The 26951-nt window shown below is 35.4% G+C and overlaps 1 protein-coding gene across 1 annotated transcript in view; it reads left to right on the plus strand.

Moving 5' to 3' along the window:
• The first annotated feature begins 5894 nt into the window (after nucleotides 1-5894).
• LOC137390408 (transient receptor potential cation channel subfamily V member 5-like) overlaps nucleotides 5895-26951 on the plus strand; it is a 30233-nt gene continuing 9176 nt past the window's right edge. The window contains exons 1-10 of the mRNA XM_068076741.1: nucleotides 5895-6032; nucleotides 6784-6993; nucleotides 12232-12481; nucleotides 14164-14322; nucleotides 14946-15168; nucleotides 15964-16154; nucleotides 20280-20395; nucleotides 24163-24384; nucleotides 25552-25736; nucleotides 26165-26274. Coding sequence (XP_067932842.1) covers nucleotides 5895-6032; nucleotides 6784-6993; nucleotides 12232-12481; nucleotides 14164-14322; nucleotides 14946-15168; nucleotides 15964-16154; nucleotides 20280-20395; nucleotides 24163-24384; nucleotides 25552-25736; nucleotides 26165-26274 — 1804 coding nt within the window. The remainder of the gene's footprint in view (nucleotides 6033-6783; nucleotides 6994-12231; nucleotides 12482-14163; nucleotides 14323-14945; nucleotides 15169-15963; nucleotides 16155-20279; nucleotides 20396-24162; nucleotides 24385-25551; nucleotides 25737-26164; nucleotides 26275-26951) is intronic.

The raw sequence follows: 26951 nt of genomic DNA on the forward strand, positions 1-26951 counted from the left end.
ACAAAAAGGATTTGCAACTTTTTTGCAAGCCAGATAATCATACATTATTCATGAGAGAGAGAATTCTGCTTCCTAGCAGAGAAACACCAACACATGTACATGTATGCGTACAATGAAACGCATTAGCGCAGCCTTAATTTTTTTGTTTAGTAGGCTGTCAGATTTGTTAAAATCGAAATAAAATATGATATGTTGGTATAATAACACTCGTCCATTTGATTATTCTTAGCAGAGAGTGATTCTCTTGCTCAATTTACTGATTGTCATTTGATTTGATTAAAATTAAAGATGAAATTACATAAAATCTTAATAAATTTCATCAAAAAGTATTGGTATTTTTCAATCATTTGCAACTGTTTTTAATGTTTGAGATGATTTGATTGTCAAGATGTTTCAAGATTAAAATTGATCAAGTTTATTTGCAATTAAAACGCTCAGATTAAGCAAAAATATGATGTGACATTTATAATCGCAGAGAGATCAACAAAATAGAGGATCGTAATGTTTTAGCTGCAGCACAATAGCTGATATCAACAATCATGACGATAGCAACTAGTGATGTCATTTTGCACATATTTTTCTTCTGAGCGTTTTAATCATGATCAAGTTTTATCGATTTTAATCGAAAAACATCCTGATAGTAATATCACCTCAAACATCAAAAACAATCGCAAATGATAAAAAAATTTTGGTAAAATCTACTAAAAGTTTGTGTTAGTTCAACTTCAATATCCCATTTCTTCAAAACATGTTATTTTATTTTGTAGCACCATATTGAACAAAAAAGGCTGTTTGCCATGCCAACTGTTACGTTTTTGGACTTGGTCATTGGTGATTGTGGTATTTGCGTAAAATTTATCATTATCAGTTTATTTAAGCTGTTTCTTCTTTCACTGGTGAGTATCCAAAGTTCTTCCATTGTTCTTTGTTGGCATGGCAACACTTATTACCACCGTAAAACATGTTGAAGAATGCCTGTCATCTCAGCTAGTTATCTATTATCCCTTGACTGCTCCGTAGTCCATCCTGACTTTCACCAGAATGTACACAAAGTGATATCGGTGCACTAGCATATACCATACAAGCAGGATAATTCTGAAATAAAGCTATGGGTTTATGAGCAAATTAGGTTAGCGGTTGGTTTGATTCTAGTTTTAAATGGTTCCATCAGTTCATCACGGCAGTTATTTGTGGATAGCCTGAAATGCTGTATATCTCAAAAGCTATTCATACATCTTCGGGCTGTGAGACCCACATTTAATCAAGTATATTTTGGTATCTTTCGGTGTTGTATTTTGTATATAGAGTTGTTAGTAGGTTACTTTTGGTAGCTTTGCGTTTTTTGTGTAACAAAAACGAATCCTAATTTGAATTTTCCTTTTACTAAAAGTGTAAAAAAGTTATAAATACTTAATGTTTTATTTGTGTTGTATTCTTTGCAATCCATATTTAAAGTACAGGATATGCAAGGTGTTGACACATTGTGAATACATACTGGCAAATAATAGGATTATTTCCTAAATTAAATGAAGGAGGTGTGTTACAATATTGATCAACCCATTGAGTGTTTGAGGTCCTTCGAAGCATAAAAAGTCTCTGCTCTAAATGATTTTTTCTAATTAATCTCTGCATCTTCTTACTCTGCCTCTGCTAAATGTTTATTGTACGGCAATTATAGCTTTTAAGATCTTTCATTATTTGTGTTTTCATGTTTTCACATGACATGTACAAGTTTTCAACTCATCTCAGTTGATGAGATGTGAACAAATTGTACACGACCTCGAACAATGGTTTTGCAAAATTCATTGCTTGCTTTAACAATGTTTTACCTAAAACCCGTTATCTTAACAGTAAAAGGTATTTGAAATGCTATATGTTAAACCATTTATTTGATTCGATTGGCTTTCACTCTGTTTTATTATTCTATTGGGCATACTTGAAAAACATTATTTCTGTTTGAAATGAAATCTTTGCTAATAAAGGAATGAAAAATTATTTAAAAGTTCTTATGTAGAGTTGTCAATAAAATTTGTTTTGTGAAATTAAAATAAATAGGCAGCCCTTTGCTCACTCGCTGCAATAACATTGAAATCGCTTTTTACATTTTATTTGCTATGTAAAACATTTGATTTTTGTGTTCAAAATAGACTTTTAATAATACTTAATAGTATTTATTTGGTAATTATATTAATGAAATAATAATTTATCTTATAATAAAACGATATGATGTACTGTACACTCATTGTCAATAACCAAATATTGCTGATGCAAGGATGACAATAGCACAATCAGTAGGCTGCTGTGTTTAACTTTGGTCAAGTATCAAATTGAAATACCGCATGTAAAAGTGCTTCAATATTTTACCTAATGTTAAATTTGTCGGTTTTGTCAAATTGTCAGCATGTCTATGCGTATTGTGGTAGAGTGATGCTTACCTTGCCATTATCTGTAAAGAGTTTATAGAAATCTTTAAAACAAGCTTTTTGTGTTTTAAACCATAACTGCCACGAACAACTTTTATCGTATTTATTAGGTAAATCAGACAAGCTGATTCCGATTTTGCCCTCAAAATAAAGATTAGTCCACTAACCTTCAAAGTCATTTAGGCTGTTTTAAAGCGTTTCAATATCCGTTTTGAAAACAACACAATCGGCATTACAAGCTCCGCCCATAAATATGTGACGAAACCTAGCTTTTTCAGGAACGGAAGTTAAGAATGTTTAGTCCGATTTAGAATAATAGAGATAGGTGCCTTAAAACCCATTATTATCTAAATCCAGCCTGTAAAATAATTCCAGTTTTTTATGAAAGGTATATAAACTATTTAAAATTGCTCGTAGCTTGTTACATGACGTTTAAATGGGCTGAACGCCGAGAAAAATGAGCTCAAAAAGCGTGGTTTTATCACAAGCTAGCGTTGTTATCGCGCTTTTTTAAATATGCAATGCTAAACAGCTTATCTACCTTTCAGAAAAGACTGATATTATTTTTAAGGCTGAATTTAGATATTAATGGATTTTAAAACACCCATCTTTATTATTCTAAATCGGTCTAAACATCCCTACGTAACTGCTGTTCCTAAAATGCTAGGTTACGTCGCGTATTTATGGGCGGAGCGTGTTATGCTGATCGTGTTGTTTTCGAGACCGATATTAAAACGCTGTAAAAGCCTTCACTACTCTGAAAGTTAGTAGACTAATCTTTATTTTAAGTACAAAATCGGAATCAGGGGGTCTGATTTACCTAATAAATACGATAAAAGTTGTTTGTGACAGTTATGGTTTAAAGATTAGCTTAAACTAAATTTTAGTGGATTTATTATAAAGTATCAGCATTTTTGATATTTGATTTGATCTGATTGCCAGGCTGTTTGAAGATTAAAATTGGCAAAACTTATTTGCATTTAAAACGCTCAGGAAAAACTATGGGCAAAATGACATCACTAGTTGTTATCATTGCTAGCATTGATATCGGCTGTTGTGTTCAAGTTGCAGCGTTATGCATCTCTCTTCTGTCAGTCTCTTTGTAACTATGGACATGATAATTGCACTTTCACTTGACCTGAGCATTTTAACCACGATCGAGTTTTGTCAATCTACAAACATCCTGGCAGTCAGATCACCTCAAACATCAAAAACACTCAAAAATGGTACCAATACTTTTTGATAAAATCTGCTGTAATTTGTGTAAAGTTCATCTTTAAAAGCTTGTTATGACTGAAGGTACTCGTCTGTAGGACACCAGCTGGGAGTAATTATTGGCAGGAAAAGTGACCGTTGTCATGGCACTCAAATGACAATTGTATTTCTGTGGGTTAAGTTTAAAACAAGTTTACGTATGCTAGCAGTATGACTGGGCTATACTTGCCATTTCTTTCATTGTCAACCAACCAGCAGTCGAGCCTTTAAGAGGTTAGTTCTCAGGAACCAGATGAAATCTTGAAAGCAAATATTTTTAGTGAAAGTGCAGGGCACATGTGTAAAGTTTGGATCTTTGTAACAGACGACAAGTGTCAACAAGTGCCGAGAAAGTGTGACACTGCATGGCAGGTTTGTTTATTGTGTGAGCTCACAATACGAGCAGGCAATGTACGGAATGCCATTTATCTTGTGGGCAAGCTTTGTTATCAGCCGCATTATGCTGTTGCTATTGTTACTCTGTTGACATAAGCGATTACTTTTAAGATCGGGCTGCTGCACTGTGTTTGCTTCATTACTATTTTATAAATCAATTACACGACTTGGCACTTTCTGCAGTAGTCGAGAACTACAAGCACAAACATTATTGAGTCGGTTACGGCTACGTTATTTAAATAAGGAAATATCTGCTCTGTTATTATCTCTCTCATTAAGACATAACGTTTGACTGATGGAAGAGTTGGCAGTTCAGTGGCTATAGAGAATGAGTTGTAGGAATTGGTGCTCCGGCAGCAAGGATGATTTCAAGGATGTAGCTTGGCGTCGGCAAAATCACGTGAGATGTTGCTTTAACTCTTTCACTATGCAAAGCCGTTAAATGGCTGACCTTAGTACTTTTTCACAAGCATTCTTTAAAATCAGAAAACTAACAGATCCACATAAGTTTGACCAAAATAGCTTTAGGACATTTGGTTGAGATTTTGTCAAAATAAAGCCATTAGTTTTCATCTTATTCAGATTTAATGGCACAATGTTGCGGTCACCAAATTTTATAAGTAGATAGACACTTTGGTAGCATATATCTATTCAAGTTTGTTCACGAATCCACAATTTGTGCTTTTACAGTGCCACCTTGTTTGTTGGTGTAGTTTTTGCCAATTGCTTAAACTGAAAAAACAATAGTGTTTTTCATAACTAAAAAAGATATTAAAGACAGTTCTTATACTTCAAATTTACTGTGCAGAGTTTTCTCCTGATTTAAAAAAACATCTTACATTGAATCTGTAAGAAAAAACTTCTAGATTTTACAGTAAAATTATTGAGCACACGTCAGCCAAAGGTTTTTTGGCAAAAAGCAATTCGATCAGAACATGCTAAGAAGAAAAAGCTAAGAAATTCCGTTGCAAAAAGGTTAAGAAAGGCTTACGGTTTAAACAAAGTGCCGGGTAGCAACAATTAGGTAAGTTCATTTAAGAAGCATCACCTCAAATCTTGTACTCGTGTCTGTACATGATGGCAGTACAGGGCTAAAAGTGCAGTTTGTCAGAGTCGAAGCGTTTGCTAAATAAACTGTATAGCTCGTTTTAACCTTTTGCACGTGTACACCAAATTATGAAAGAGATTACTTTGACTAAAATAAAGTGAAACAGACATTTTGATAGCACATTTTTGTATTGAAATAAACAGCTTGGACTAGTTCAACAAAAACTAAACTGTCAATAGGCTGTACAGTCGCAAGTCTAAGTTCGCCGCAGCAATGACGTCTGCTGGTGTATTTAACTTCAGGTGTTATGAGGTAAAGCAGTTGTAACTTGTAAGCCGACTTGTTGCATTTTCTGGTACCAAAACTAAATTTGGAGTGGTTAGTGTAATGAAACAGATTTTGCGAAAATATTGATACTAAAATACGTACATTTATTAAACAAAATAAACAAACCGTATCCTATGAATGATATACAAAAAACCAGTTTTGCTTTATGAGAATTGCAGCGGGTGAAAATCAAGAAACTAACATTACCAAAAATTAATTTGGAATATCTCTATGCAAATAAAGGTCAATTGAAAGTCAATGAGATAACCTTATCACCAATTCATAATGAATAAACTCACCAGTCAGTTTATGTAAACCATATGGTGGTGAGTAATCTTTCAAAAATTGAAATATGAGGTCTGTTCAACTTCTGTAAGCAGAGGCTGTATGAGATTTTAAAAGCATTCTTACACAAAGCATGGCTCTGTGATCTTGGTTGAACATGCATGAGTTCAGTGGCAAAGGAATCTCGACCGCTGGAGACATGCTCAGGTGCAGCGAGCAGCTTTATCTTCAATATCATTCCTTTCACCAGCGGTGGCCTTTTTTGGAAATTCAACCCCAACCTGTTGTTTGCAGGTCAGGTATTCTACGCCACTAGTCCACTAGACCACTAGACCTTAGACTGCTAGACCGCTAGACCGCTCGACCAGTAGACCGCTAAACCGCTAGACCGCTAGACAGCTAGACCGCTAGACAACTAGACCACTAGTCCACTAGACCGTTAGACCGTTAGACCGTTAGAGCGCTAGACCACTCGACCACTAAACCACTAGACCGCTAAACCGATAGACCACTAAACCACTAGACCACTAAACCACTAGTCCACTAGACCACTAAACCACTAGACCACTAGACCACTAGACCACTAGACCACTAAACCACTAGACCACTAGACCACTAAACCACTAGACCACTAGACCACTAAACCACTAGACCACTAAAACACTAGACCACTAGACCACTAAACCACTAGACTACTAGACCACTAAACCACTAGACCACTAGACCACTAAACCACTAGACCACTAAACCACTAGACCACTAAACCACTAGACCACTAGACCACTAGACCACTAAACCACTAGACCACTAAACCACTAGACCACTAGACCACTAGACCACTAGACCACTAAACCGATAGACCACTAGACCACTAGACCACTAAACCACTAGACCACTAGACCACTAGACCACTAAACCACTAGACCACTAAATCACTAGACCGCTAGACCACTAAACCACTAGACCGCTAGACCACTATTCCACTTATTATTAACAGTTTGGAAAATATTATCTAACTCGTAGCTAGTTCTAGGTGTTTCTTTTTTGTAGGAAGAACAGACAAATCCTGTATACTCGCTGCTTAACAATCATAAAACAGGAAGTCTCATTGAGCTTCATGATGAAAAAAAAATAGAAGAACTGAAAGAGCAGTGTGAAAAGGGAATATGTAAATACTTATATCACGAAGGATCCAATACAGGAATAATAGAGGAAAAGGAGTATGAACGATGGCTGGAGCTCATGGGAACAGAAATGACGGTGAGTTTTTCAACACTTGCTCTCTTCTTTGCTAAACCTAATTTAAAAAATACATTTGGACATCAAAAGTACAAACATTTTATTACATACCAATTTCAACAGTACATAGTTCATTGTATTCTATATTAAAACATACAAAAATATCTAAGCTTGTTTTACATACATTGTTTGTGGTGAGAACTTGAGGCTTGTTGCAAACTTCATGTTGAACTTTAGTACCTATTTAATTGCTATGAAAGTCTTGAGTATTTTAGGAAGTCTAGCAACATGTTCAGGCATATTTGAAATACTGAAAAAGATAACAACAAGGAAGACAACAACTAGCATGGCATAATTCCAATATGGAAATTAATTACAGAACTAAAGCAACTGTGTTTTTTGTTTAAACCTAGTGTCATTGTGTAGAGCAGTTAGTTTCAAGGTCATACAACATCAGCTAATTATAGGCAATGCATATTTCAACATTTTTTACTAGTGTTTAGTTTCAAAAATGTTGGTTCATATATAAATAATCCATATATACGTAATTTAGTGCTACACGAGTCAGTATTGACATCTCTATTGCTACTAGCTTATTGGTCACTTCATCAAATGTATAGTCTTTAATAACCTCGGTTAAAGCCCCATGAAGTCAAAAATCTACTATCACTATAATTATTATTACTGTTGTTGTGCAGTATAAAATTAAGGTTCCTTGGTTTTAGTTATAAGCCACAAGATACCATTCCAATGGTCATTATCCCTGAAAAGCCAGCCTGAGTATTTTTGCTGTTACTAATATTGCTGATATCTGTATTGTCCCAAAAGGCATATTCACTCCAACTTCAGTCAGATAAGATAGGTGTCTGTTACAGTAGATATAGTTTTAAGTACTCCAATAACTATAGGTATTTTAGTTCTGTGTGCCTCTGTGCTCTCAGTGTTTTGTATGTCAGATGCACATTATATGATTTTTGAAATCAAAAGAAAAATCTCTGCAGCCAACTAGGCAGGCAGTGTTACATGTGAAAGTAAGCAGACATGTGAACACTTTGATGATGTGTGTTGATAATGTTTTTATTTGCTACCTGCTGTGCAGCAAAATCTTTCACAAATGTTATCCAAATTTCAAATCATGGAGAAGATTTTGTAAACAATGTCACATGAAAGAACACTTATACCATCAGCTAACTCGCTGAAAATGTAGATGCTTTTCAAGCTGTTAGCTAAACACAAGTAAATATTTTATCAATCTACAAAAAGGCTAAAGCTTAAAAAGGCTGTATATTTGGATATTATATATGAAAGGTTCTACTGCATAACACGGTGTCAATGAATTGTTTTCTCATACTATGGCTAAATATGAACTTACAGAAAATCGTTGGTAAATTTTATCAGCAAGTATCGGTATTTCTTTATCATTTGCAATTGTTTTTTATGTTTAAAGTGATCTGATTGCCAGGATGTTTCAAGATTAAAATTGATAAAACCTAATCAAGATTGAAATTTCAGATCATGCAAAAGTGCAACGATAACGCTTATAATTGCAAAGAGACCATCGGAATAGAAATGCTTAGCGCTTCAACCTGAACACAATAGCCGATATCAACTATAGCAACGATGGCAGCTAGCAATGTCATTTCGCGCATTTTTATCTGCATGTTTTAATCACGATCAAGTGTTATCAATTTTAATTTTGAAAAATCGTGGCAATCAGATCACCTCAAACATTAAAAACAGTTACAAGTGATAGAAAAATACCCATAATTCTTGATAAAATCTACAAAAAGTTTGTTGAATTTTTTCTTTAAAGAATAGTTTCAAACCCTAAGCTGTTTCTTATTTTTAAATCTCATTTTATTTTTGTTTGAAATAAAATTATTGCCAATAAAGTAATATATACATATATAACTCTGTGTTCCCACAGCACGAAGAGAGATGTAAAATACTTGAAAAAGAGGTAACTACTGAAAAGGCAAACAGAATCTAATAGCTTCTTATTTCTAACAGCCACAGTGTGAAGTAGACCTTGCCTCTAGATTATAGATGCGTGCGATGTTAGCAAACACGATTTGTAGTTTCATTAATAATTTTATATTTTCAAATATGTTGGTATGGAGTGTTGCTTATTTTTCATGCTTAGAAGACTGTGAGTGCCCTGACCAACCTTAACAGAGTTGGTTTCTTTACTAAATACCACCTGTTTATGAGAGATAAAATCTAAAATGGCCTTAAAATTTAAAATGCATTTCTCACTACGCTTTTATTAACATCGCTGCAAAATTTAGTATGTTTTTTAAGAACTCGATCTATTGCTGGCCTCTCATTAGTTAGGTTTTCTGGTAATACAAGCTTCTTGCATTTTTGAATGCTTGCAGAAGCAATCAGTCCATAATATGAATAATGTTTTTTGCAAATAATAGACATGGACAACATATATATTTTCATAGAAACAAATTGATAGGTTACTAATATACTATGAACTTCAAAAGAGATTAAAAATTGGTAGTTTGTACAAAGAATCCTGAAACACAAGCTGGTATATATGTTTGATATTGGTAGCCATTAACGTAAAATGCCTTTGGCTGAACATCAATGCTGAAAAATACCTACTGGCAAGACACTTTTCAGAGCTAATTTGTTTTTAATGAAGATTCTATGATTGGAATTTTTATACCTTATCACATTTCCATCTAAATGTTTGTTAACTAACTCTGTGTGTATGCGGAGTGTACTAAGCTTCTTTTTGAGTTTTTGCACCGCTTTCACATTTTTGTACCAGTTTCACATTTTCTTGTAGCTTTCACAATTTGAACCATTTTCTTCTTTTTGATATTGCTTTCTTATATTTTTTACCCTTTTCACATTTTTGTATAGCTTTCAAAACAATAGATTACTTTCACTATGTTTTACTTTCACTTTAGTTCTGGTTAGATTGTAGAGTCATTAAAACCTTAAAGATTGACTTGCAACAAAATTCACATTACAGTTATTTGTTATCAAAAGATTCCCCATCTCTTAATCTGTTGTGTTGTAAGTGCCAAATATGTCGAAATGTGATTACAAGCTCTTAAAAGCTCAAAAACGAAAAGCCGCTGTAGATTGGAATCTCTTTATTTCGATGACGTAACGACGAAATTTGGTTATTGTCTTGTCATGTATATTCTCACGTGAATTGAAAGGCCAATACAAAGCTCAATATAAAACTTATCGTAGCACTAGTTTATGACAAACACTTCTGGTTTTACTGGAGACCCTGTATCAAATATAGATGCTCACTACTTTACAGTTTTGTTTCGGCATTATTCAATCGTCAACTCGTAATCTGATCATGTGACCCAATCCTTCGCAAATAATTTCTGCAGCACTTTTCCATTATCACAAGTGACCAACAGGCTCGTCATGATTATCAGACAGTGATATGTACTCATTCGGGGTAAGGTTAAAAAGTTTAACGATTTTTTACGGTAAGTTATAAGATATCAGTGCTAAAAGTGATAGCATTACGATGACGATAAAATAGACGCGTAAGATCAGTAGACATAGTTTTATTGAATGCATGAAGTATATTTGTGAAAATATTTAGACGAATAAGGTTGCAAGAAAGTTTAAACAGAAACCAACTTTCACAACTACATCACATTTGAGCCGTTTTGGAAAGGGAATCCAAACTACGGCGGTCTCGTGTGGTTGCGATTTTCAGTTCGTTTTTGAGCTTTTAAGAGCTTGTAATCACCTTTCCACATATTTTGCACCTACAACACATCAGAGTAAGACATGGGGAATCTTTTCATATCAAATAACGGTAATGTGAATTTTGTTGCAAGTCAACCTTTAAGCAATGGCTGAATACTTAAAAAGGTTACGATGAAAAAGTGCTTGCCGAAGCACTTTATTATCTATTCACCATGTTCTACATATTTGCTGACTTAGTAAGATTTTTTCCCTATGCATCGCTGACTAGCAGAGTATGTCGGTTATATCCTGCAGACATATAAAGAGATATCGACAGGAAAAGAGAAAGGCATATAATTCTTTGCTGTAATAATGAAGCTATTGTTTTGCTTCCCAAGAGAGACTATCTCATTTAGCCTTGATAATGAAGGCATACGGAGAGATTAGCGAGCCTTTGATGGTTCTATTGAAATTAGCTTTTGAGTTCATGTGTGGCTTCGCTTTATTTGACCAAGTCAAACGTACTCCTATGTAAAGCTTTCACACATTCCTAAGCGAAGAAATAGAAAAATCGTTTCTTTCCTAGTGGGCTCAGATTCAGTACTAGCTCAATCAGTAATCAAAGAGGTCATCTGATAGTTTTAGTAGAAGAAAAAGGTTTCCTGTAGGTACTTCAGCTCATTTTTCCACTAGCAATGCTGCTTAAGAAATGCCAGACTCAACATTGACTGAGGTTTTATATTTGCTAGTAGCATTTAGTCACAAAGCAAACATTTCTAGATTAATAATGTTATCTAAGTGAGTTCTTAGAAATCTTAGAACAATGTCCTTTTGCTAATAGTGTTTTTATTAAGAACAACAGTAAGTGGTCCATGAACACTCAATAACCTGAAACAAAGCTGTTTTCATGTCTATTGATGTTGGCATCGGCCATTGTTGTTGCAATTAACCCGTCTGTAATTCCAAGAAGTAGTTTGGAGATGTTTAAAACCTTAGTAAGCAGTAAGACACTAAAAATAATAGTTTCAAAGAAAGTATTTGTATTACACATGAGCGCTGCTTTCACTGATAGTGTGATATCAAGTTAGGATAAATGTGAAGATTGCAAGCGCAAGATAAACTTACACAAAACTTTAGTAAATTTTATCAGAAAGTATCAGTACTTTTCTATCATTTTCGATTGTTTTTGTGTGAAGTGATCTGATTGGCCAGATGTTTCTAGATTAAAACTAATAAAACTCAATCGAGCACATGTTTGTCTTGTGAAGAACTCGTTTCATAAATGCTTATACTTCTGAGCGTTTTAACTGCGATCAAGTTTTATTGACTCTAACCTTGAAACATTCTGGCAATCAGATCATCTCAAACATCAAAAACAATTGCAAATTATAAAAAAATACCAACATTTTCTGATGAAATATACTGGAATTTGGTGTAAGTTCATCTTTAAACTCATGTGTCTGGCTAAACCAAGTGTCAATATGTAGGGCAGCTATCTGCAAGGTCATAGGACATACATGTAGTTCAACAGGTAGACACTCTAGTACCGTTGTTACTGTTGTTACTGTGTTAATTGTTTTGCAGTTTCCAGAACACCGTAAAAGTTCTGAAAAAGTTGCCTCTGGTAAAGGGTTGAATGAAACAAAAGACTTGACAATCCAGTTTGTTGAACACGAAGCATGCTGGAACTTGTTTCATAGAGGTGCAATGGGAGAAACATTGTTACATCTCTGCTATTTGAATAACACCGAGAAACACTTAGAAATTGCTCAAATACTGCTGGAAAAATACCCCAAACTCTGTCTTGATATCTATGAGGCTGAAGAATATTATGGTATGCATTTATAAAGGTACCAATTCATTCTTTCTATAATTCTGATTTAGATATTTGTTGGGCAGATGAGTAATTTCTAGAACGGACTAACTAGACCCTCAACTTGAAAAGGTTTATAGTTTACTAGCGGTAAGCATGATGGTGCCGGTTTATAGTTTACTAGCGGTAAGCATGGTGGTGCCGGTTTATAGTTTACTAGCGGTAAGCATGATGGTGCCGGTTTATAGTTTACTAGCGGTAAGCATGGTGGTGCCGGTTTATAGTTTACTAGCGATAAGCATGGTGGTGCCGGTTTATAGTTTACTAGCGGTAAGCATGGTGGTGCGTCGACTTTCTCTCATTTTTCATCAGACAGCCCGTAAATTGATGTGTTAGAGGTTGGTTCTCAGGTACAAGAAGTTTCTGAAACCAAATATTCTACCGATCTGGTGAAATGCACGAAGCAAAATAGTGTCAAGTTTGGATAAAACATATTGCGTTTAGGCGGACCAACAGACAAACACCAACACCATCAATAAGTTGCATTTAAACACTTAGAATATTCCTAACACTTAGAAAGATTCCATACACTTGACATAATGGTCAATGTTTGAAATTAATTTAGTTTGTATTGGTATGCGTAAATTAGTAGTGATATGCCAAATCAAAATCATGTATTGTGAAAGGTTGTGACCTCTAGAGCCGCTGTAGCCCAGTCGTTTGGTGAGCTTAACTTAGGAATGTCAGATAGAAGTGAAATTCTCTCAAAAGCCTTTGGTGGTGACTAAAATGATTTTCAATCTTAACTTGCTTTTTTACCAAATAGACATGTTGTAGCCACACAAAATATTTTTCATTTTTTTTGTCCTAAAAAGGACAACAATTAAATAATTTTTGTGAGGTTCAATTCTCACAAAAGCCACTGATGATGACCAGAAGAATTTTTTGTTGAGGTAGCCAAAGTGGAAGCTTGGCTGTTAGTGTGTCCAGTTTTACCTGGTTAACTCAAAGCTGTGTAAGATTAATAATGGAATGGTCTCACCGGGTTCTATTGCTCCAGAAGTAGTATTTTAGCCGTGGTTGTAACAGTTCTAGTAGCTGACAAATAAAGGCTTTTTAGAGATATTTGATTTTTGCGATCTGTACTTCAGAAACAATTTTTGAGAACGAAGGAAACAGAAGCGGTAAAAAGTAACCAATGGGGTATCAAGTCAACTAGGTCACTTTAGCACGCATAAAATAACGAACAGTAATACATGAGTATGTAACTCCAATTTAGCATCGCACATGTAGTACAGCATTGCACATTGTTTATATTCATGAATCTCAACACTCCCCCTCAATGTCAATGTTTATATACTTCAGCAGGTGTTGGTGTCGAACTCGTCCGGCACATTGTTTATAGTCATGAATCTCAACATTTTTAACCTTAAATTGCTTTTTCTGTCAAATTATCATCTAGAGGCCATTCAAAACAAAGATGACCAAAAAAATCTAATAATAAAATAAAATATGAAATATAATATAAAATAAAATAAAATTTAATAATTTGCAAAAGATTGTTTAAAAAGTTGAAAGTTTCAATTTTAAAACAAACTTTCAGGTTTTTATTGAAGCCAGACATTTCATAAGACAACCTTTTGAAGGCAAGTTCTTTCTTGTATAGAGTAGAAAATAAGTTAATATAAGATATTTTTATCCAGGAGAAAGTGCTCTACACTTTGCAATTGTACACAAGGATTTGGATTCGGTGAAGCTACTCATTGAAAAAGGTGCCAAGATAGATCAGAGAGCTACCGGTCGCTTCTTCCTTCCTGATGACCAGAAAACGACTCCACCCAAGAAGACAACCAACTATGAGGGTCAGTGTAGTGGAAAGCCATCGAAGTAAATATCCATACACATACCCATATATTCACTCTCATATTTCTTTCTTCAGTGCATTCAGAGATTGAGAAATCATTGATAACTTTATGTAAAAGTTGGCTTTATTAGTCATAAATCGTAGATCAAATCAACATCAAAGTCTATTTTTGTAAGTAAAGTTTAACTAATGTTAATTTACTAATATGGCTGATTTACAAATAGATTCAGAAATCGAAAATATTGTTTTTTTTATTTGTTAGCTTTTATTGTTGAATGTAGCTAAAACAGACTGAGTTGATTACAACAAATATATATATACTTCATTATTTTTAGACATGAAAGAAATGTGCTCTAGCTCAAGCTGTTATCTCTTTGACCTTGACATAGCTTTTATTTGCATGAAATAACATCGTTGCAAACAGAAGAACTATTTTCAAGCGCAAGATCTTTAGCGTAAAACTTGATCAGTTTTAGCAATCAGTGGAGTAGAATTCATCCTCTGGTTCTTTGATGCTCAAATGCATTATTAAACACTTCAGGGAACTTTAAAAAACTTTTGTAACTGCTCATCACATTCTTCAATAGTTTTGGTTCCTCGCAATACTTTGTAATTATTTAGGAGAGGCTTACTACGGAGAGTATCCCCTAGCCTTTGCAGCCTGTTTAGGATATGAAACTATATACGACTATCTTCTGGGAAAAGGTGCTGACCCAAACCAGCCTGATTCATTCGGAAACACTGTGCTGCACATGATGGTCATCAAGAACAAACCCGCTATGTATTCGTACGTGGCAAGGCATCCAATAAAAAAAGGGAAACATGAGATAAGAAACTATTCTCTGTGAGTTGTCATCAATCATCGAACTTGTCTGTTTCAACTTTTTCTCAATTCGCATCCGCTGAACTGCATAAAATATTTTTGTAGGATAAACAGAGATTACATTTCATATCTGTGTGTTTGCCAATAACACTAATAATGAGCTAAAGATTAGACTGGCTATTTAATTTTGAACCTGACTAAATCCGGAAATTTTTAATTTTAGTCTGCCTCATGCCACTTAGAAATCAACTTTACTATAATAAGGTATGTTTACCCGTCTGTCCGAGGCCACGATGGAGATTGGGGAAAAAAATGACACCCTTTTTAGTTGTAATTCCTGACATTCAGCTTGCTGGACCAACTCTCTATTACCTTCGCCAATCAACCACCTTCCAGCAGTTGCGAACAATTGTGCGTATAGCTATTACACCCGACGAGCTCTCTCAGCTCACCAGGCTGTCAGAGTAGTAAATAAAATAATAGTTACTATTAATAAAAAAAAGCAATATAGATAAAACACGACAAACATTTTTAGTAGAATTAATTAAAGTTCTATTCTTAATCTTCCTGGGGATTACTTCAGATGCGTTACGAGTGCTACGCAGCTGTTTTCAAGGCTGTCTGTTTTTTACTAACTCCAAAACAAAAATATCTTCCACGCTCCAATGTATTAGTCAGCATTAAAAATTAGCCTGTCTAGTTTTTTCGAAAATGAAATTTCCAAGAGAAATCAATCCTCAGCTAACGAAACAAAAAAATGTAGTTCATCAGCGAGGAGAGTGACCTTTGTTCTGATCATAGTTGCATTTATTTTAGAGCGGGCCTCGCAGATAAAGACACTACCAATGGTCTCACACCTCTTGCATTGGCCAACCGGCTAGGAAGACAGCAAGTTTTTAACGAAATTCTTGAGCTGCGTAAAAAGGAGCTGTGGAGATTTAGCAATGTCACCTGCTCTGTATACCCAGTGCGTGAAGTAGACACGATTGGACCAGATGGCAGCATGGGTAAGTTTGTCTCATGTTTGCGTGTTTGGTTACTCATACAAGCCGAGCAGTTTAAAATACTTTGAGTTGGTAAGAGTATGTTGAAGTACATAGTTTTTAGCATTATGTACTTCAACATACTATGTTGAAGTACATAGCACATTTTTATATGTTTTTATGTGTTTTATATGTTTTTATGTTTATATACTTCAACATGCTATGTTGAAGTATATAAAATGCAATTAGCAAATAGCAAATAAAATTTTGCTTGTGATTCACCTGTATTAGCAGTTTGAAATTGAGGATTTTTGTTTCTTTTTTGCCAATAGTAAAATAACTATGAAATAACTAAAAATGTTAATCTTTGATAAATAAAACATCTGCTTTAAAGTAATGTAATACAGCTATAGAATAACATCAAAAAGGTTACGAAATGGCATGTGTAGCTGTACAAGCTGAATGTCCGACATCGCACAAGTCATAAAATAACTGCCCAGTAAATTTGAGTAACTTACCTGGTAAGCTAGTAACTTGAGCTAGTCTAAATTTTTGATATAATAGTAGCTGTTAAGCCAACTTAACATTATGCATAACGAAGTTTTGCGTAACGTCAGGCTGGCCTATAGCATGTTTGCAAGCGTTGCATAAGTTGGTGGCCTAAAACTTCACAGTATGGCAAAGCCTGCATGGTGTATAGGGTTAGTTGCCATCTGCAGGTTCTGAGTTCAAATCCAGTGTGAAGCGGATTTTCTGTTCCTGAAACTTCATTACTATATTTGGAAAGACGAATGACAGACAGACACAAAGATTTATATAGTTTTTTGTGACGTAGTTTTATCGTTGTCGGCCATCTTTATAGATAATTTTATCATTAAAACACGAAGCTTTTGCAATAAATGTTTGAAAACGATGCTTTTGTTTCCATTTTTTATTATAGTATCAAAACAACACCAAAGATTACTACTAAATAAAAGAAAAATGATCATTTTCTACAAATATGGCGGCTTTTTCGTGAACGAGCGCATGTGCAAACGGCTTGATGACGTCAAAAAAACTATGGATAGATATATGCTTTCATAGCTATTAATAGTGCAGTTGCTATATTGCCATTAATAGCTATGAAAAATAGCTATGAAATGAAAAAAGCATGGCCATGTTAAATAAGATGGTTTGGTACTGCCCAAGTACTTACATAAATGAGTTCTAGAAAGATCTTCCAAGGTTTGTAATACACTGGCTAATTTCGGTTTACAAAAAACCTTCATCTGTTGGTCGTTTACTTCCTGGCTTCAAAAATAATCTATTAATTCTAGTAATGGGTAGCCATGTTTACTATAATAAGAGATGTGTGTATCTTGAGCCACAGTTGCAGGTTGCAGAAAAAAGGATGCACCTTAGGGGATTTGAACTCGGGACTTGAACCATTGTAGACCAAAATTTCAACAGCTGCACTAATTGACTGCCTACTGGTATTCCAAAATAATTGTACATATAGTTAATACCCCTGATGATCTCTCACGGCACTAGACTGCTATGGTGGCCATCTCTATAATTTGAACACTCATATATTGTAGTTATAAAGCGTTGTGCTGATTTTTGAATCGAAGTTTAATTTGACATTGCGGAGATTCGTAGCAATATGGCTGATCCATTACAAACAATCTCTTGGATGCAAAGCAGATGTTTTACTATAAGCAGACTTGATAGCAATGACAAGTGTTTGCTTAGTCAGCAAAGTATTAGAAGAAAATAACTCGTATTCATTGGCAGTACAATGCATTGTTCGCTAAAGCAAATAATATCTTAAAGGTCATCCTACCTGCTGCCACAATAGCAAACACAAGTGAAAAAAATTTTGTGAATGTGATTCTAAGAAAGGGTATACCTATTTGTTAAGGACAGTCCAGTGCATTGTTCACTAAAGGGAATAGGATTTTAAAAGCAATGCCACCTGCTGCCGCTATAGCAAACACGAATGTAAAATGTTTCGTGAATGTGATTCTAAGAAAGGGTATATTTATTGTTAGAAGGTTGTGATGCAATAAACACTGCCAAAGCTAACGTTTTAGTTGTCCAAAGTATATAACTAACAGATGGTATATAGGAACACAGGCTATCAGGGGTAGGCAGTATTACAGGGCCAAAGGCAATAAAAGACAGTTTAAGTTGCTGGGTGAAAGATTTTTCATTCAATAGTAATGAAACTTGAAGCTCGTGAAGCAATGCAGGGCTGTAGCATAAGATGGCTCTGTATGCTATGTTATACCATGAATAAAAACATTCTTAAAGCATCGTCAGTCAAAAATACTTGCGACAGCTGCGCCATGAGCATCGTATAACCAACCAGTGGGGAGGTAAAAGTAAAACTTTGGTTCGCTACGACTTGTTCTTTATTAGAAAACTAAATAGATTTGCAGAGAGAAGCTACAACCTAGTGGTCTACAACCTAGTGGTCTACAACCTAGTGGTCTACAACCTAGTGGTCTACAACCTAGTGGTCTACAACCTAGTGGTCTACAACCTAGTGGTCTACAACCTAGTGGTCTACAACCTAGTGGTCTACAACCTAGTGGTCTACAACCTAGTGGTCTACAACCTAGTGGTCTACAACCTAGTGGTCTACAACCTAGTGGTCTACAACCTAGTGGTCTACAACCTAGTGGTCTACAACCTAGTGGTCTACAACCTAGTGGTCTACAACCTAGTGGTCTACAACCTAGTGGTCTACAACCTAGTGGTCTACAACCTAGTGGTCTACAACCTAGTGGTCTACAACCTAGTGGTCTACAACCTAGTGGTCTACAACCTAGTGGTCTACAACCTAGTGGTCTACAACCTAGTGGTCTACAACCTAGTGGTCTACAACCTAGTGGTCTACAACCTAGTGGTCTACAACCTAGTGGTCTACAACCTAGTGGTCTACAACCTAGTGGTCTACAACCTAGTGGTCTACAACCTAGTGGTCTACAACCTAGTGGTCTACAACCTAGTGGTCTACAACCTAGTGGTCTACAACCTAGTGGTCTACAACCTAGTGGTCTACAACCTAGTGGTCTACAACCTAGTGGTCTACAACCTAGTGGTCTACAACCTAGTGGTCTACAACCTAGTGGTCTACAACCTAGTGGTCTACAACCTAGTGGTCTACAACCTAGTGGTCTACAACCTAGTGGTCTACAACCTAGTGGTCTACAACCTAGTGGTCTACAACCTAGTGGTCTACAACCTAGTGGTCTACAACCTAGTGGTCTACAACCTAGTGGTCTACAACCTAGTGGTCTACAACCTAGTGGTCTACAACCTAGTGGTCTACAACCTAGTGGTCTACAACCTAGTGGTCTACAACCTAGTGGTCTACAACCTAGTGGTCTACAACCTAGTGGTCTACAACCTAGTGGTCTACAACCTAGTGGTCTACAACCTAGTGGTCTACAATGCCTGACCTGTAAACAGGAAGTTGGGTTTGAATTCTCAAAAAAGCCACGGGTGGTGACAGGAAGGACATTCAACTTTAAATTCCTCACTGAAACTGAGCATGTCTCCAGCCGGGGGGGGTCCCTTGCTACTGGACTCAGACAAGATCACAGAGCCATTGTTTTTACAAAAATGCTCGTAAAAAACACAGGTAGCCTCTGCTTGCAGCAGCTAAGTAGACTTTATGCTTGATCTTTAAGGGCTTCCTCACACAAATAGACGGACAAACAGGCGGACGAACAGACGGACGAACAGGCAGACGAACAGACGGACGAACAGACGAGCGAATAGACAGACGAATTGGCGAGCGAATAGACAGATGAATAGACGAGCGAATAGACGAGCGAATATACGAGCGAATAGACGGACGAACAAACGGACGAATAGACGGGTGAACAGGCAGACGAATAGCGCGCGCAATGAGTTCAAACACTTGAGACAAGCTTATTTAGTTTTTATCAAATTTTAAACAATTATAGCGCAATTCTAAAAATACTTTGTTCATTACTTCTTTTTCAATACTAGTTAATATCTCAGTAAAAATTCATCGAAGGCTTCATCTGTTTTATTAATTTTTGATGATAATAAACAGCCAATCTAAACAAATGTATAGTGAAATTTCCTATTATTAGGAACAACATAAATAAATGTGAACGCTTGGTTTTTATCCAGATTGGAGCTCATCTCTGATGATAACACTGAATGGAGGAACTGATGATCATGTTGATATGCTACAGTCTGGGGTGCTGCGGCAGCTGCTTGATGACAAGTGGAAATACTTTGTTAAGGTACCAGCAGTGTGTCACATAAAACTATACTTGGCATTCTTTTTTGGTTCATTTCATGTTCTTTTTCAAAGTGTGAGTTTTTGATTGGTGATTCATCTCTCTTACAATATCCTTGTGGACTTTGTCTTATAAATATTGGCAATAAAGATATACAGTCAAACATGGATAACTCGTCCACGGATAGCTCAAACACATGATTAATTCAAACATTTCCTTTGGTCCGTTCCCACGTAATGATAAATTGCTATAGATAACTCGAACTCAACACTGTTAATTCGAACTGTTTTTTTGCCCAACGGCTACCGAAACGGTTGTTATCGCTTTAGAAAATCACTTTATTCAAAGCCATAGAGGTAAACTTCATCTTTTCGTAATTCATAAGCGTCGTTATTACCACCATCGGCAAAATATTTTGTCAACGACTTTTCTAAAAGTTTGGTGAAATTTGATTTATATTGCGATACGATGAATAGCACGGGCTAGCCGGGGCACGCGTGCAAGGATTTTCGCCACACACATACAAAACAAAAATCGCATGTTGTTTTTGTTTTGTATGTGCGTGGCGAAAATCCTTGAGTGCGTGGCGTAACCCAGCTAGCCCGTGATGAATAGTTTTTCGACGTTGATTCTGTGTTGAATCAACGTCGGATTGTTGAATGTTTAAAACGTTTTAAAAATTCTTGTAATTAAACGTATACGTTGTCTGAGCTACAAAAAAACTATTCATCGTTTGACCTAAACACAGAATACGTGTGTACATTCAATAAGTATCTATTAAAAAAGCGTGAGTGATATAGAATGTACCGTAAAACCTCGTAAAACTTCTAATTGAACTGCCTCGGAGTGTTGCTCTTAACGAATCCCAGGTAAAGTAAGGTAATCTGCATAAACTTCAAGAAAAAACGGCAAAATTGATCGTGGGTAAAACCCCAAAAGAAAAAAATGTCTTTTTTTTAGCATTTCAACAACGATCAAGTTTTGCTAATGTCAATCTGAAAAACGTCCTGGCAATAACATCACCTCAAACAACAAACCAATCTCAAGTGATAGAAAAATCTCTATACTTTTTCATGAAAACGTTTTAAACTTTACATTAGAAGCATTTAATTTGAAACAAGCCATTTGTGCTTTTGATTTATATTATAGTTTGTATATGTACATGTATCTACTAATAAATAAGTAAATATATGGACTTGTGACAGTGCTCTGATAACTTGAACGCTCTGATAATTTGAACACTTTTGCTCGGTCCCTTGAAGTTCGAGTTATCCATGTTTGACTGTATGTATTTCCTACTTGTGTGAAGGCGAACCTACATTAAGTTTTAGTAAATTTTATCTCAAATTATGGGTATTTTTCTATCATTTCTTTATGTTTGAGGTGATTTGATGGTTAGGATGTCTCAATATTGAAAATGACAAAATTTAATGATGGTTAAAACGCTCAAATAAAACTGAAGTAAACTATGAGGTCTATAGTTGCAAAGAGACCAACAGATAGAGATGCGTAACGCTGCAACTTCAATGCAATAGCGGATATCAGCTATAGCAACGATAGCAACTATAGCAATGATAGCAACTATAGCAATGATAGCAACTATAGCAATGATAGCAACTATGGCTATGATAGCAACTATAGCAATGATAGCAGCTATAGCAATGATAGCAACTATAGTAATGATAGTAACTATGGCTATGATAGCAACTATAGCAATGATAGCAACTATAGCAATGATAGCAACTATAGCTATGATAGCAACTATAGCAATGATAGCAACTATAGCAATGATATCAATTGGTGATATCATTTTCGTCTCTGAGAGTTTTAACCGCAATCAAGTTTTGTCGATGTTGATTTTGAAACATCCTGGTAGTAGATCATCTCACACGTCAAAAACAATAGCAAAGGATAAAAAAATGCCGATACTTTCAGGTAAAATCTACTAACGTTTTGTGTAAGTGCATTTTTAAAGCTTATTTGTCATGAACGGTCGTAGATGTTACACACTGCTAACCTTAATGCCTGCCAATAGAAAAATGCAGTATTTGAGGAATGAGTTTTGGGTATTGTCAGAGTAAAAGGTATTTTTTTGTTTGGTAGTTTGGAAAAACTGATAGTCGTACTGCTTTTTAAAAACTTGAACCATTTTGTATAGCTTTACTTGACTGGAACTAAAAAGCTCCTTTGCAAATATCTTTCTTACTTCTCCAAAACCATGATCAGTGGTAGTTACTGGTGGCATTTTATAAGCAGAATCACAAGCATCTTGTTGTAAAATGAACAAGGATTTCACGATAATGCGATCTCACTGTTTCACGCTATAGATTGAATCTGTCTCAGTTCTAGATAGGTAGAGGTTTTAAGTTAATGAATTGTGCTGAAACTTTATCTAGACCAGGAAATGGGAGTAATCCACTAAGGAGCAATATTATACACTAAATTCATCATCACATTGTATATAAACACTAGCTATATGATTACTCATGCATACATTGACAAGATAAACAGGATGGCAATTTATTATAGTTATGTATTATGTAAAGGATGGTACCTCGACTCGGTTTAGACCAGCTCGGCACAACTCATGACAGCCTGGGCCAGCTCAGCCCGGGTCATACATCAGGAGGCGGGGCCTCATAGCGAAGACTCGAAACAAGAAGGATTAGAGCCTATTTGCTCTTGCTGATGAACTGTTGAAAGCTGTATTCAATAATCATAAGCTCAGTAACTACATGTATTAAACTCAATGCCCTCTGAGTTATTCATTCATGCGGAACTAGTAAAGGTGACAGCACAAATACTTTACAAATATTCCAACATTAGGACCGGTGAAGCCTGAAATCTCTTTCATGTTTATTCAGATAACCTGCTGGGGGATGTTTAAGGGGCTGGTTTTCACAAACCAGATGAAATTTTGAAGCTAAATATTTATAGTAAACAAGCCAAAGGCATGGAGAATATGCATGTGGAATTTGTAAAAAATTGGTGAGAAAATGTGAAAACGCTTACAACAGACTAACAGACAGATAAACATCTAACGTGAATTATCAACAAGCTATTGTTTTGTTTGTCGGTATTTATTATGGCCAGTCATGTGCTTATAAAACTCTGGAGAAGTAATTTAAGAAGTAATTAAAATGTTCCGTAAAAGATTGCTTTGAACAGGTCTTGAACTCATATCATTCAGCTTGCTCCGCAGCATTACAGAATAATCTTTACTATAATAAGAGCGGTGTTCTGGGATGTCGAAAATCATATGTTACCAGAGCACCATGCGTTACCAGAGCACTATGTGTTACCTATGGCTTAATTAACGTGAACAAAGCAAACCCTTTCCAAGCACCGCTGTGTTTGATTTGCAATTCAAAAGAACTGTTGTTTTTTACACAAATGTGGCATAATCTATCTGATTAGAAACTCAAAAATGTGCTTTCACATTTCTTAAAGACAGTTGCCCTTAATCAAGGCATTTATGGACTGTTGCCTTGAAAGCGGTGCAGCATTTTTTTACAAAAAATGCTGCACCGCTTGCAAGGCAACAGACAACGATCACTCAAACTTTTTGCAACTATTACTCAAAAGATTTACAGTCGGACTGCCGGCTCTCTGATTGGAAATGAAAACAATCTTAGGTAATGCCGGACTTATTATATATACTATATTATATATTTATTTATCATAGAACAGATGGAAATCTAGAAAACAAAAAGTACCATATTATTTTCAAGAGTTTTCTCTTTGTCTCATCATAGTATGTTGTTTTTTAGAAACGATTCTTCCAGCGCTTAGCTGTCGTTCTAGCCCACATAATATTTATGACAATAGCAGTCTCACTGAGACCAAGAGGCCCGAAAATGCTAAATAACCTTGCAATGTACTGTGCAAGAACGACATTTGAGATACTCACAATGCTCACATGTGGCGCTGGGATAGGAATGCAAGTACAAGAAGTGATTTCTCTTGGTTTTCTCTTCTCAGTAACCGATCTGGTAAGTCAACTTGTCTTTTGTAAGAAGTTAACTTGGAAATGAAAAGACGCTGCCTGTTTTATGGCACCTGATAGTAACTACAGCTTTCGTACATCCATCTACATTAATCTTTACTATAATAGAGCTGTAGCCGTCTCTCTGTCTGAAGCCAAGCTTATCGTGTTTGAGAAAAATTGCAACATTCAGGATTTGAAATCAGATATTAGGCTTGTTGGACTGGCACACTAACCACTGCACCACTGCACCACTAAGCCACTTTGTAGCGTCGTGGAATATTTGGGCACATGATGATTATATATGACGATTTCTCACGGCACACTGGTAGAATACTAGTAGAGATAGTATAACCATAGTCTGATGATCTATGTAGTTGTAATCTAAGAATTATGATTACATTTATTCTGTATCTCTCTTTCTGACAGCAGAGTTAGGTTAAACACGTGTTAGTAAACAGGGTCAGCAGCTTGCAAATAATTTGTAGTCAGTATCAACTAAAACCTGATCATTCTGCCTCATCCGACCTTCTTCTGTGTCCCATTGACATTCCTTAGTTTGACGATCATGATAGCTATGCCAATAGTCTAAGCTCACACTTCTGAGTATAACAAGCATATGACTTTGACATGATAGGTGGTACCTTGGTTGCTTCTTGCAGTAAGTTACAGTGGCTAAATACTAGATCCGTTAAGAGTGACAACCTTGGAGTTGTGTTCTCTTTAAAAAATGATTTTAGGTTTATGACTATGACTATGTTTGTAAGTTCATTAAGTGATGGTTATATTATAATATACGGCGCTATATTGTTGAAAAAGAGTGTACGAAGTACAACTCATTGCAGCTAGAAAAATATGCATATGTTTCGATAAATAAATTGTGTTCTCGTACAACAAGAAGAAGCTCTAAAAATTTGTATTGGAGGTGATATAAAAAGACGTTGATATCATAAACGTCGTAAGTCAAAAAAGTCATAAATGTTTATTCAAAAAATTTTGTGACTTTCTTTATTTTTCATCTAACATGGCCATTGTAAATAAAAAACATGTTTAGGGACAAAAGTTAGAAAAAGCAAAATTAAGCCAAAAATACCAGCTGTGCAATAACGTACAATAAAAGAGATTGTAGATTTGTTTTACCATGGTTGTTTCAAAATCCACATGGTTTTTACAGCGAAATGCTCCATTTAAAGCACTATACTTGTTTGGATGTTGTCTCCAACTCCTACTTATACCGGTTCGAATTGCTTACCTCACCAGCTCAAACTTAGTTGATGTGGAGAGGCTTCAGTTCACAGAAGAAATCATTCTCGGGATTTCTCTACCCATCACCTGGATGATGGTTCTCTTCTTCGCAAAGTAAGCAATGCACCATAGAGACCGCTCACAACTTTTTTAGTTAATTTTTTCATTTCAATTTCATACATTTAAATGCTTTGCTAATGATAAATGAGCGTTTAGACACTGAGTGATGGTGAAAACATTTCAAAAAAATTTATATGATGTACAACCTGTTATTAATAAATGTCGCATTTTAACATTTCTTATAATAACATGAATAAAATATGAAGAAAGTTTTGAAATAATTTACTCACCTAAATTTATTTGAACTGTTGAACTCTTGAACCATCAAACTGTTGACTTTCAAGTGTTTTTACACAAAAGGTTGTTTTCTCTCTCTTTTTTAAGAATTTTATATTCATTTGTATATATATATTTGGAGAGTTTTTACCTTTTGTGCAGATGAGCAAAACAGCCTCAACGTAAATAGTTTATCTTTTTGACAGGGTAACCATACTTTGCGGACCACTCATCAATTTGGTCTTCATCTACATAACTAAGGATTTGCTTCCATTTCTGGTGATTGTGGCAGTGGTTTTCATCGCTTTTGCACTTTGTGAGTACCTGACTATTCTCTGTCTCTCTACATTTCAAATAATGGTCAGGTTATACTAATATGCCAAATTCCATTATGTCATGCTATATTACATTATGTTATATCAAAATATAGTATACATGTATTATATTTTAATATAGCATGTTAGAATATAATATGATATTTTATTATCATAAAATTATTATATTATATTATTAGGTTATTATATTTTAAATTGATACAATTTAAAATACAATACAATAGACTAGCTGAATGCCGGACGTTGCACGAGTAATAAAATAATTACCTAATTAATTTGAGTAACGTACCTGTTAAGATACGTTACTCAAATTACTAAGATCTAGATCTTTACTAAAAACATTACTAAAGGTAGGGCCACACGAGACAAAATTCTCACGAAATCGGCGAAATTTGGACGAAACGATTCGGACGAATTGACATTTGGACGAATTCGTGCATCGTTGGTTGCGCACGATGAACGAATCCTGAATTGGACGAAACGTCAGAAATTCCTACGAATCGTTGTTTGATTGGTCGGTTGAAAAGGTTAGTTGATTGAAACGATCGAAATGATTGAAACGGAATCGGCTTCAATTTATCACCGCATTCTGATTGGCTAGTTGAAAGTTAGTTTTGTACGAATTCTTGGTGGGGAAACTCCGTGTGGCAGGCCAGAA

This window comes from Watersipora subatra, chromosome 3 (assembly GCF_963576615.1).
Source record: "Watersipora subatra chromosome 3, tzWatSuba1.1, whole genome shotgun sequence".
In the NCBI taxonomy this organism is placed as follows: domain Eukaryota; kingdom Metazoa; phylum Bryozoa; class Gymnolaemata; order Cheilostomatida; family Watersiporidae; genus Watersipora; species Watersipora subatra.